Source organism: Oryza glaberrima, chromosome 3 (genome assembly GCF_000147395.1).
Source record: "Oryza glaberrima chromosome 3, OglaRS2, whole genome shotgun sequence".
In the NCBI taxonomy this organism is placed as follows: domain Eukaryota; kingdom Viridiplantae; phylum Streptophyta; class Magnoliopsida; order Poales; family Poaceae; genus Oryza; species Oryza glaberrima.
The window spans coordinates 2,982,098-2,993,677 of NC_068328.1; the positions used below are offsets into that span (position 1 = coordinate 2,982,098).

Sequence of the window (11,580 nt, forward strand, 5' to 3'; positions counted from 1 at the left end):
GTTTACCCTTCGGTTTCTCCTCATTAAACACATGATAAATACAGACAGGGATGTTTCGGTTGAGACCTTCGTTTTCATCTCTGCGTTTTGTTCCTTCTGAGAAAGCTCTCATATGAGAACAAAAAGCCCAAAATCTTTTCTCCTCTTGGTGGTTCTTTTCTTCTTCTAGATTTATCCCCATTTTTGGCTGGGCCTTCTATTTAAGAGAGCCTGTTCTTCTTCTAGTCCTGATAGTATTAAGGCTCCTTCTGTGTCAAAGAATCAGCCATCAAACCATTTTCTCATTGCAGACATCTCTGCCTGCTGCCTCCTCTTCTTGGTGTTCTGGGTCAGACAGAGAAAGCTGAGTTGTTCTTTAGGAATTGGGTATTATTTTTTTTGAAAGCGCGGAATTGGGTATTATGGGTAACTGCTGGTTTAAAGGGAATCCATACTTTAACAGGGTTTCTTCCAATGCAACAAAATCAGGTACCACTGTCCTTTCTTGGCTTGGTCTATGTGATTATGAAGTTGCAGCTCTATGGTGCAATACTTTCTATTATTTGTTTGATCCTAAATATATAGAGAGCTACATGTTCATATGCACTGTTTGTTAATGAATTGAAACTGCTGCCGATTTTAGCAAAAAGGAAATCCTAATAATTCGAAGGACATGCCTGCCTCAATGCATAATGAAATTACTATTCCGTTCCTGCAGAATTAGTTTGATCCTTTTAGGTGGCTATACTTATTGTTAGTGTTTTTTTTTTAAAAAAAATCAAGTCAATTACCATAAGTTCTCATTATGCCATGTGAAATTTTGTTTATCTTGAGAAACTCATGTTTAGCCTATCTTCACAAAGCATTCCAAATCATTTATAATCTATGCTTTAGGTACTATCAAGCCAGTGACATGCTTATCTTTTTGTTGTTACAGAATCACCTAAAATGCAGAGCCCATCTGAGAAAAAAGAAAAGGATGACAGCATGCTGCCGTCGAACGCGAAAGAGGTGGAGGAACTGAGAAGGGAGTCGGCTCGGAACCCTCTGATAGCATTCACATTTGAGGAGCTCAAGAGGATAACAAAAAACTTCAGGCAGGATTCATTACTAGGGGGAGGTGGATTTGGTAGAGTCTACAAAGGATACATCACCAGTGATCTTCGCGAAGGATTAACAATAGAGGAGCCACTGCGAGTCGCAGTGAAGGTCCATGATGGAGACAATAGTTTCCAGGGGCATAGAGAGTGGCTGGTGATTGGCCTTTCTGATTAGTACTATATTGATAAAAGCATGATTTGTATCAAGTTATTATCTTGATATGTTCTTCCATTCTTTGCTTTCTTGTTGTCAGATATAAAATTATTTTTCTTGTTTGCAGGCTGAGGTCATATTTCTTGGGCAGCTCTCTCACCCAAATTTAGTGAAGTTGATCGGGTATTGTTGTGAAGATGACCACAGAGTACTTGTTTATGAGTTCATGCCCCTGGGAAGTGTGGAATCACACCTGTTTTCGAGTAAGGCTAAACCATGTTGCTTGTTTTGCTGAATTTCAATTTTACCTTCATAATGTAGCACTTTATCTTTTGATTACATGAGTCCAACAGTGCGAGTGTGGAACAGAATTCAGATACGAGAGAATTAAAATGGGATTTCCATTTTATATGATACACTATGCAATAAATCATTTTTCTTTTGACAGATGCAATAAATACTTTAATATGCTGTTGTCGACGTGTTCTTAGGTTGTGCCTATCATCTACTACCTATGAATCACAATCCTTTTTCTTTCTAGATACTGCATAACCAATGTGATGATCAATTATGCATTATGTGTTCATTTAAATCAGCCACTATATTTGTTATTTGTTCAAGTACTGATATTTACTAACACAGGGGTAATGGTACCGCTCCCATGGTTCACCAGAATGAAAATTGCACTAGGTGCAGCAAAAGGACTTGCTTTTCTTCATGAAGCTGAGAAGCCAGTCATTTATCGGGATTTCAAGACATCAAATATATTACTTGATGAGGTAGATGGAGTTTTTTTTTTTTTTGATCTTAACCGTCATGTCATATCTCATTTGCCTAACATTAAAATTTCTTGCAACTTGCAAGGAGAACCTACACTTGTTTCGGTTCTGCTGTTTAAATGTTCTTATTCAAGAAAGTTCATGCCAACTGAATTTAATGATAATGGGGCATAAATTAGAATTAGAAATTTTTCTCTAGTAAAATGTCCTATAGTTGATAGTAAAGTGTTGTTGTCTGATTTTTCATGGACCATATGGTTGCCATTTTCTTGTTTGATTCCTGAACTAATTTGGTGTATAGGAATACAATGCGAAGCTCTCTGACTTTGGGCTCGCAAAAGATGGACCAGTCGGCGACAAATCACATGTTTCAACACGAATCATGGGAACCTACGGTTATGCAGCCCCGGAGTACATCATGACAGGTAGTGCCATCTTCATCTTGCATCTCTAAATGAACAATAAGCCTAGTTATCACCAGTTAACATCCTAGCCAATTTAGGTTGATGCCAATAGCTCAATGCCTCAATGCCAACTGAACTTGGCCTGCCACTGTAGACATGACCTGATCCCTTGACACTGAACAAAACAAAGGGCATTGCTAGATCAGTATCTGAATCTTGAACAGACTAATATACTTCTACTTCACCTGACCAATGTTCTGTTTTTTCTGCTACTTCAGGGCATCTGACAGCGATGAGCGACGTATACAGCTACGGGGTCGTGCTCCTTGAGCTCTTGACAGGGCGCAAATCATTGGACAAGTCCAGGCCAGTCAGGGAGCAGACATTAGCAGACTGGGCATTCCCAATGCTGATACAGAAGAAGAAGGTTCTTGGCATAGTAGACCCCAGGCTCGCCGAGGACTACCCGGTGAAGGCAGTCCAGAAGACGGCGATGCTGGCCTACCATTGCCTCAACCGCAACCCCAAGGCTAGGCCGTTGATGCGCGACATTGTCGCCACCTTGGAGCCTCTTCAGCAGATGGAGGAGGATCCCAGTATCAGTTTGGTTAGTGGCACTGAAGTGTGAGAGCTTCATCTTGTTCAGACTTCAGAGAAACAGCCATATCACCATATGTTTGATCATAGTAGCTAATTGAGTGCTTGGTCTGTATATAGTAGGTAATTGAGTTTTGCTAAGAAGGTATATGTAATATAGTATCATTTTAGGTTTGTTTGTGTATCTAATGTTTGACATGGGAAGTGGTTTTTTACCCTTCGAGGAGATGTCCTCTTATCTTATGTACCTTTACCTTTTATAAACTAGGTGAAACCCCGCGCATTGCTGCGGGAATTTAGTATGATAACAAAAAAAATAACGTGTAAGATAGCTAGATAACATCAGATTAAGTAAATTAATATGGTTTATGATAATTTAAATTTAAATAGTATGTAAATGGTGATTCAAACGTAAAAAGTAAGGTGGTATGATTTTATAGAAGAAAAAAAGTAGGGAGATAGTTTGGACTGTAGATTAATCATCTAAAGGCTAAAACCAATTGTTGTGATATGACTTAATTAGAGGAAAAAAGGAGAAAGATAATTTGGACCATAGATTAATCATTTAAGCACTAACTAAGTAAGGATGAACTATATAAGTATATAAGATATACATTAATACATTATGTGAATTATGTTGGATGATAATTTAACATGTTTATATTTGAAAAGCTCTTAAATTATAATAACTATAAAAATATAGCACGTTTGCATAATGTTTAAATGTGATGATTTGTTAGTGGATGATGATGTATCATCTTGTTAATTAGTGGATGATGATGTGCCATCTTGGTAGTGGATGATGATGTGGCATCTTTGCATGTTAAGTTTAAGGAGTTAGTGGGGTATAACTTTATAGTAAGATAAGATACAATACAAATTGTTATTAAAATTTATTAAAATTTGACAATATAACTTATATTGACATAACCTCCATAAAAAATGAAGTCCGAACTTCATACACAAAGCCAGAAATAAAAACGACAGATATGATAGTGAATAGGGCAAGCACTTTTCATAGTATATATTTATCTTTTTTTTTCATGGTGTGTAAAATCACTTTTCCATTTGATGCGCCAATTTTTCAGAATGTGTTTGACAGGCCATATATAATGTGTTTGACACTATATAGTTTTTGACAATGCTGCTCAGGGAATGTTTTGCTTTACAATTGACAAACGGCATCAAGCATAGGCATTTCACACATTATTATTTATTAAAAAAGCGAGTCAATTGTGATAGACAACATATCTATCGATAACAAGATGATTATGCGCGTATGTTTATGAGAGTCAGTGTGCACACGAGTACCATGTTTTTTTTTAAAAAAAAATATCGGTTGAAAAAAAAAAGGAGAGAGAAACCTAAGCTGGTTGACCACAGAAATACACCTTCGCCTTCCACGATGGATGGCGTAAAGCCGTGGAGACGCCTTCCAATTCCATGCCTTTTCCAGTGAAACAGCTTCGTGCTCCGCAGCAGCGAAGCTCCAAATCCAAAACCGAAATCCCCAATCCCCCCCATTCCCCGAATTCCCCAATCCATCGCGAATCCGATGAAGAACCCTAACCTTCCTCACCCCAAGCACTCCTCCTCCTCCGCCGCCGCCGCCGCGATGGCGCCCCGCAAGTCGCGCTGGGGCCCGCCGCCGCCCGCCGGGGAGAAGGGGGCGGGGGCGGCGTCCACCTCCGCGCGCACCCCGACCCCGACCCCGTCTACGGCCGGCGACCCCAGGCGGCATCCGCCTCCTCCTGGCCCTGGCGCGCGCAACCCCGCCGCGTCGTCGGCCGCCGCCTTCCGTCCTCCGCCGCAGCCGCAGCAGCAGCCGCGGGTGGAGACCCCTCCCCCGCCGTCGTACGGCTTCCACAACCTGGACCGCCGCACCATGCTCCTCGCCGACGGCAGCGTGCGCACCTACTTCGCCCTGCCGCCTGATTACCCCTTCGAGCTCACCCCTCTGCCCCAGCTCCCGCACCTCCCGCGCGGGGCCGGCCATGAAGTCTGGCCGCCGCATCACCCGCCGCCGCCGCCGCAGCAGCAGCAGCTGCAGCTGGCGCAGCACGACGCCAAGCGGAAGCACCTCGCCGAGCACGACGAGGGCTTCCACAGCAGGCACCCCAAGCAACCCCGGTTCGAGGCGGCCCCGCCGCAGCAGCAGCAGCTGCCACCGCATGCCGCGGTGGACCGGCACGCGCTCAGGAGGGCGTTTCTCAAGTACGCCAAGATGCTCAACGAGAGCGCGGCGCAGAGGCGGAGCTACCTTGAAGGTGGACGCGTCCCCTGCCTTGCCTGCGGCAGGTTTGGTGATCCCGCATTGCTTGTCACTTCCTTCCTGGCAAGCTTTCTTGTATTGTTTGTAGTCAGGTTCTTGCGCTGGTTTCTTTCCATCGTTGAGCTCGCTCTTACTCTTACTCTTTGACTTGGCATGGCTTTATTGCTTTGCTGTTTGTTTCTTTTTGACATAAACTGACGTTCATACTATGTTCTGCCTGTCTGAATGGAGATATCCACACCACCGTATTTCATTTTGGTGGAAAATGCTACCCGATAGGACTGTGTTTTTCCATGCTGCTTACTTTGCGAATTATATAGCTGGGCAATGGATGACTACTCTAGATACCGGTAGTGATACTAGGAATGTTGATGCGAGCTGTAGTTCTAGTATAGCATCATACCCTTATGGTTCCTAAAATTATTTCCCGTTAGTCAAGATTTTTTTTCTCTGGTAAGAGTTGACATTACTGTGTTCTACTGGACTAGTAATTTGTTACTGCGGCTTATAGAGTTCATTTGTACTTTCGACTGTTTGTGGACCTTGCCCCCACAGCTAACACTTGTGGTTTGTTTTGGCTCTTTCTGGCCTCAGAAGATCAGAGTAAAGTGGTATTTTACTTTTGTGATTAGAATTATAGATAGAACCGAAATGCTTTCTTTTCTATATTCAGTTTAGTAATTTTATGCCACTGTTGTTTGAAATTTATGTTACTGTGAACCTTGTGAGGTATCCATACATAGCTACATTTTTTGAGAGCTGCATTGCTGTGTTAAGAGTTCTGATTCTGTGTACTGCAAAGAACACTGTTCTGATATTAGATATAATCATATAAATTTCATGTCCTGTTCCACTTCTTGCTGCAGGGTAGTTATCCATATTAGCAAGTGGCAAGTACCGTAAAGATTTGCCACTAATATCGTGTAGTTTTGGTTGTGGATAAGTATTCTCAGTGTTAAGTTAGTTGATCCCTAGCTGAACTTTTATGGATGGTGTGGTAAATTATGGTAATGAGCTTGTGATAGGTGAGATGATCCTGGTTGAACCGTTAGATTTTGGAGTACAGTTATGGATAAACCAGGTTGACCCATTGTCCTCTCTCCCATGCCACCTAAATTAGAAAAAATACGCCGCGACCACTGATTTTCGATCTTTCAACCTCCTGCCTCAAATGCCAACAGTAGACAAACTGCCCAACTAAACATTTCAGGCTTGTTTGGCTTGTAACATACTTTATTAGACTCATATTTAGGCAAGTTTCAATGTTTATTCATGGCTGCACATGTGTGGATTGCCTTATCTGTAGACTCTGGTGAGAATGCCTTTTGCTACCCAAAGTTTGGCCCTGATTTTGATGATCTGACTTTACGTGTGTTTACCGAAACATTATGGCGACATTAGATATGAACTGAATATGCTCGATAATCAATCAACAAACTTTTGGTGCACAATACAGAATATTTTTAGTAAAATAGCACGCCTTCTTAGATCTGATTTCTAATGAGGAGACATGTTATATACACTGATAGACAAAATATTTTGAAGGGCCAATAGACGAAATATTTTGAATGGACAAAAAAATCAGTATGACGTAGAAAGGATCTCATTGCAAGATTCAACCATAGTTGAAAAGGATGGATCATACTGGCGTTTTAATCAGAAAAAAACCTAGAAGTCGATCTCAGCTTGGTTTGGTTGCTTGAGAAGACTAATTGTGTACTCGGACTGATTTGAACCGCTCAAACCTGACGGTTTTCAGGTGAACTAGGCATTAAACTAGGATCAGTTGGACTGGGTGGGGCTCAAAGAGTGTTTCTAATTGCGAGTGGGGCGCCAAACCAAGGCCCACTTCCTTCCATCAAGGCCTGCAACATAATCTGTTTTGCAAAAAATAATGCTGAAAAGGGCTGTCGGGTGGGGATTCGACCCTAGGTCTTCACGCTGGGGCAGCATCACGTTGCCATCCTACCACCAACTTGGTGCAGTGTAGAAGGAAACATGCATCTTAGATGAATGTTTCCGAATCATGGTCCATGGTTTAACTGCCCAATCGGCCGGTCTGAATGCCAGACTGATGAACCAAGAGCTTAGATGGTTCACCCTCTGGTCCAACTTGTCTACTATATGGATTCAACACTTAAAATGGGCGTTGCATCTGTGACCAAGCACAGAATATTTTCATATTCTTATGTACTGAGGACCTGATCACCAACATCGCTCTAGAATATTATAGTGAGGGTGCATAATGCCATAAAGCAATTCAAAAGAAAGTAGCGGAAAATGGGAACTTTTGATATTTGAAAGGTCAAACAAATGTTTGTAAAGGGACCACTTATAACCTGGCTGGCTACTTCTGATTTATTCCTTCTATAGGAAAATAAAGAAAAAAAAATGAATGCGAGAAAATTTAGGTAAAAAATTATTGTGCTGAAAAAGGTATATAAGTTGCATTGGAATATTAGATAGTGGTCCCCTCATAGTCGCTCAGGCTTCTTTTTCAGCCATATGCCTGTCTTGCTTATCTATTCTATACCTTCTCCATGTATTCACTGATTTCCTTAAGCAACGCTTCCAGGCTTCCTTCGCCTAGCTGCGGTGGACTTATAAGTCGGATTTCTTACACAATCTTTTTTTTTTTCATTTCCATGGTTGAGCCGTACTTTCCATGTAGAATATTTTCTTTATCTGTTCCTCAAGATTATCATCCTCTTGAAAAACACCAGTCAAAATGCCACATCAGGAAAATATCATTGCAAAACAGTTGTTAACTTTTTCTTCCAATAATTAGTTTTAAAATTTTGCTATCTGTAGTTTGTTATGCTAGGAGGTGTGTGCTTTAGCACCTAGGCATTAACGGTGCATGTGTTGTCCAGCTTGTGATGCTTTTTCCTTGATGTGTTTCACGTGAGCACATAGTTTAGTATGTCAGTGCTCAATTTGAATAGTCAATAGTCAAATGAACCATCTTGAAGGAGATGGAGTAGAAAGTAGAAATTACCTTGAGATTACGGCTAGCAATAATTATTACTATGTCTGCTACTAGCTGCCTCAACCTCAGACTGCTCCATAGGATCCCTTCTGTGACTTGGCTGCTTAATGCCATACAAAGCTTGGGTGTCCTAGAACTTTGGACACAGCAGCTGGTGTGGGTTATTTAAACAGTACAAACCTGTCAGCATTATTTTTGCTACCATGGATCCTTTGGCATTAGAATCCTATCTTCCTGCTTTCATGTGACATATTTTTTATATGTATATTATGTGGCTTGGTATGATAAAATTAAGATGTTTTTTTGGGCATGTGTAGACACGGTCAGATAACATATGTAATGAAGGCTGCATTAAGTTTGCAAGTATTCAGCTCATGTTCACCAAATCTTAATTTGTTTGTGATTATGTCTGGTCAATGTGCACAATTCCAGGTCTTCTAAGGACTTTGCTGATGTGCATGGACTTGTCATGCATGCTTACAACCCACCAAATGTGGATTCATTCATTGACCATCTTGGTTTGCACAAGGCACTATGCGTCCTTATGGGATGGGATTATACAAAAGTCCCTGAAAATTCTAAGGCATACCAGTCATTGCTCCCTGACCTTGTTCAAGCAAGTAGGGAGGACCTTATCATATGGCCACCAACTGTTATCATTCACAATACTGCTACAGGGAGGAAGAAAGATGGCCGCGCTGAGGGTTTGGGGAATAAAGAAATGGATAAGAAAATTTCAGGTATACTTGTACATTGCTATCTCAAACTTCTTACATGGACAGTGTAGTGTTTGTGTGCAAGCACTTGTTGCATATATAGTTCATGTTAGTTGGATAAATGCATGAAGAAAATTAAGGGGTTTTATGGCAGGAAGCTCAGCAGCTTTATATACTGACTCTTCGAAGGCCCGCTTAACCGGAGCTTTTATTTCCAACTAAATGATAATTAGAAGTCATCTATTTCTGTTCAGTGTAACAGTACTATTAACCCAGGAATGCCATAGCCTGATAGCAGGTGAATCAGCAGGACCATTGTTATATCTTGCCCAAACTGATGTATCGGAGAGCGCTGAACATTTCTCATTATTATCTGTTGCTTGGGCAAATATGCCATGTGATAAGATTGACTAGGTGTATTGGCTTGCTAATGTCTAGACCAGTATTAGCTGTCCTGATACAACCTTGTATTATTTTTTTTTTAAAAAAAAGTTAGCAGGTAGTGGTTTGCTGTCATTCTATTTTTGCTGCAACGCAGAATTGCCTTGGCTGATTGGGCATACTGCTTAGGCAGTACCTTGGGGCATTAGTCTTGACTCTTGATGATGCATTCTTTCAAGCTTTATCTCTGCAGGAGCAATAGTCCCTTGGGCGTGGGCATATCTTTGGGTGCTATGTTTGACTAGAAATAGTAGTTACATCCAATGTTAAATATGCATTAAACTAAAGGCAACTTATTCCCGGAATACTGCACAAACCGTAAGGTCTTACACTGTCCATGCAAAACTATGTCCAGCCAAACGTTTAGGCAACACTAGGGCGCCTGGGTCACCTTTGCCTGTTACATTAACTATGTCCTGACCTAAAGGAACTCAATTATCTTGTCTTCTCAGTCGAGTCCATCATACAGATAAACTACTTCGAGTGGGCCATGCCGCATTCTTGATAGATCTGAAAAAAGGGTCTCTGCCCAATACTTGTCTTTGCCACCCATTTTGTAATTGAAGAATTTCAGCGCCAGTTTACATTTCACCTTTTTTTTGCTAAACTAGACATCTAATCTAGCAATGCTGTTTGAGTCTACAAATTAGAATTGCGGCATATTTGGATATCGAGAGATAAGATCACTTGAGAAATAGCATTCCCACTTCCCAGTTATGCAATTCTTGCTCTGCGGAGCATATGTTCGTGGAATAATGCCGTATATATCACAGTAATATTTGCTGTGTCAATCTATCTTTGTTTACAGAACTAGGTTTTGCTGGTGGCAAGTCGAAGTCCTTGTATGGAAAGGAAGGGCACTTGGGTTTGACACTTATCAAGTTTGCAAACAGCCCAGCTGGCTTGAAGGAGGCTGAGCGCCTTGCTGATTTCCTTGAGAGGCAAGATCATGGACGTATTGGTTGGTTGCATGCACGAGCCAACCAGTCTGTAGGTTCTGATAATAGCCCTTTACTGGTTGAAACAGATAACAGGACAGGCGAGAAAAGGAGGATACTTTATGGGTACCTAGCAATTTCATCTGATATGGATGAATTAGACTCTGATTCAAGGAAAAGGGCTTCCCTCAAGAGCAAGAGAGAATTTGACCCATCTGATTAGCCTCTTCTCACAAAAGCACATCTCCTTGTCAGTTTATTTAATTCAAGCGACGCTTCTGTACCTTCTCTTAAATGCTGGTTTACAAAATATGCTGCTGTGCACTAGAAATATTACCTTTGAAAATAGTACCTGCACTTAGGATGATTGTCATCGTTATTGCTCGAAGCTACATATCTCAGCAAGTGTTTTCTGAAAGCGTCCATTGCTTACTGATTGAATGGTTGTCCTGAAGAGTATTTATTCTTCCAATTTTATGATTACTAAATATCTGTTGTGTGATCAGTTGCCTCTAATTTGAACTGTGATGTTAGTAGTGCCTAGATCAAGACATTGGCTCAATGATATCATTGGGCAATTGTCCCTATTCCTTACACTGTTTGGTCTTGATTGATGTTAGTTCATTATTCAGAGTAAAGGTGTGGGTGGGGGAATCAATACACTTTTTTGGTGCCATTGTGTTCATTGGAGGGACTTGCCATGCTCCTAGACAGCACCCTGTACCTTTCCGTACTGAATATTGATCTTTATATGTATACCCTCTTGCAATCTTCTTTGTTCAATTATATGATGGTAAGCCACTTAAACACCATTCCTGTTGTGCTGCATATCTTTATTCATTTTAGTTGGTGTTTGCAATTTGGGCAGCTGTGGAAGCTGATAAGATTCAGAGCACATAGTTGGTATATCTGTGTCATGACATTCCACCCTTGTAGTACTAGACATTATAATTTATGGATAGGATTAGAAAGTGATGCGGTGGTTTGATTTAATAACCTGAACACTTGTGTATATTTGTTCTGCCATTCGATTGCTTTGGATAGATTTGAATCTCTTTTCAGAAAAAAGATGTCCCAGCCTCTCAGGTAGTGAGGTTATCCACCACCAGCTCCTGCCCGTTGTTCCAGGGCAAAAAAAAAAGAAAAAGGTGTGAATAATGTGGTACGGTTTCTCTTTCTATGTCGCAAAATGTATAAATATCGTATACTCC

The 11,580-nt window shown here is 41.1% G+C and overlaps 2 protein-coding genes across 2 annotated transcripts; both read left to right on the forward strand.

Annotated features, from left to right (window-relative positions):
• The first annotated feature begins 115 nt into the window (after nt 1-115).
• On the forward strand, nt 116-3,256 carry LOC127765009 (probable serine/threonine-protein kinase PBL16). Its single transcript, XM_052289807.1, has 6 exons — nt 116-468; nt 917-1,233; nt 1,361-1,496; nt 1,876-2,012; nt 2,314-2,437; nt 2,695-3,256. The coding sequence occupies exons 1-6, from the start codon at nt 402-404 to the stop codon at nt 3,042-3,044; spliced, it is 1,131 nt and encodes a 376-aa protein (XP_052145767.1). The 5' UTR covers nt 116-401; the 3' UTR covers nt 3,045-3,256.
• Nucleotides 3,257-4,446: 1,190 nt separating this feature from the next.
• Nucleotides 4,447-10,823, forward strand: LOC127767257 (uncharacterized). Its single transcript, XM_052292534.1, has 3 exons — nt 4,447-5,311; nt 8,707-9,014; nt 10,240-10,823. The coding sequence occupies exons 1-3, from the start codon at nt 4,569-4,571 to the stop codon at nt 10,590-10,592; spliced, it is 1,404 nt and encodes a 467-aa protein (XP_052148494.1). The 5' UTR covers nt 4,447-4,568; the 3' UTR covers nt 10,593-10,823.
• The last annotated feature ends 757 nt before the right edge of the window (nt 10,824-11,580 follow it).

Excerpts from the sequence above, each read along its gene's own strand:
- LOC127765009 (XM_052289807.1), top strand. The coding sequence starts at position 402 with ATGGGTAACTGCTGGTTTAAAGGGAATCCATACTTTAACAGGGTTTCT. Across the intron at positions 469-916 it reads TTCCAATGCAACAAAATCAG|AATCACCTAAAATGCAGAGC; the intron begins GTACCACTGTCC and ends TTGTTGTTACAG. Across the intron at positions 1,497-1,875 it reads GGAATCACACCTGTTTTCGA|GGGTAATGGTACCGCTCCCA; the intron begins GTAAGGCTAAAC and ends TTACTAACACAG.
- LOC127767257 (XM_052292534.1), top strand. The coding sequence starts at position 4,569 with ATGAAGAACCCTAACCTTCCTCACCCCAAGCACTCCTCCTCCTCCGCC. Across the intron at positions 5,312-8,706 it reads CCCTGCCTTGCCTGCGGCAG|GTCTTCTAAGGACTTTGCTG; the intron begins GTTTGGTGATCC and ends GCACAATTCCAG. Across the intron at positions 9,015-10,239 it reads AATGGATAAGAAAATTTCAG|AACTAGGTTTTGCTGGTGGC; the intron begins GTATACTTGTAC and ends CTTTGTTTACAG.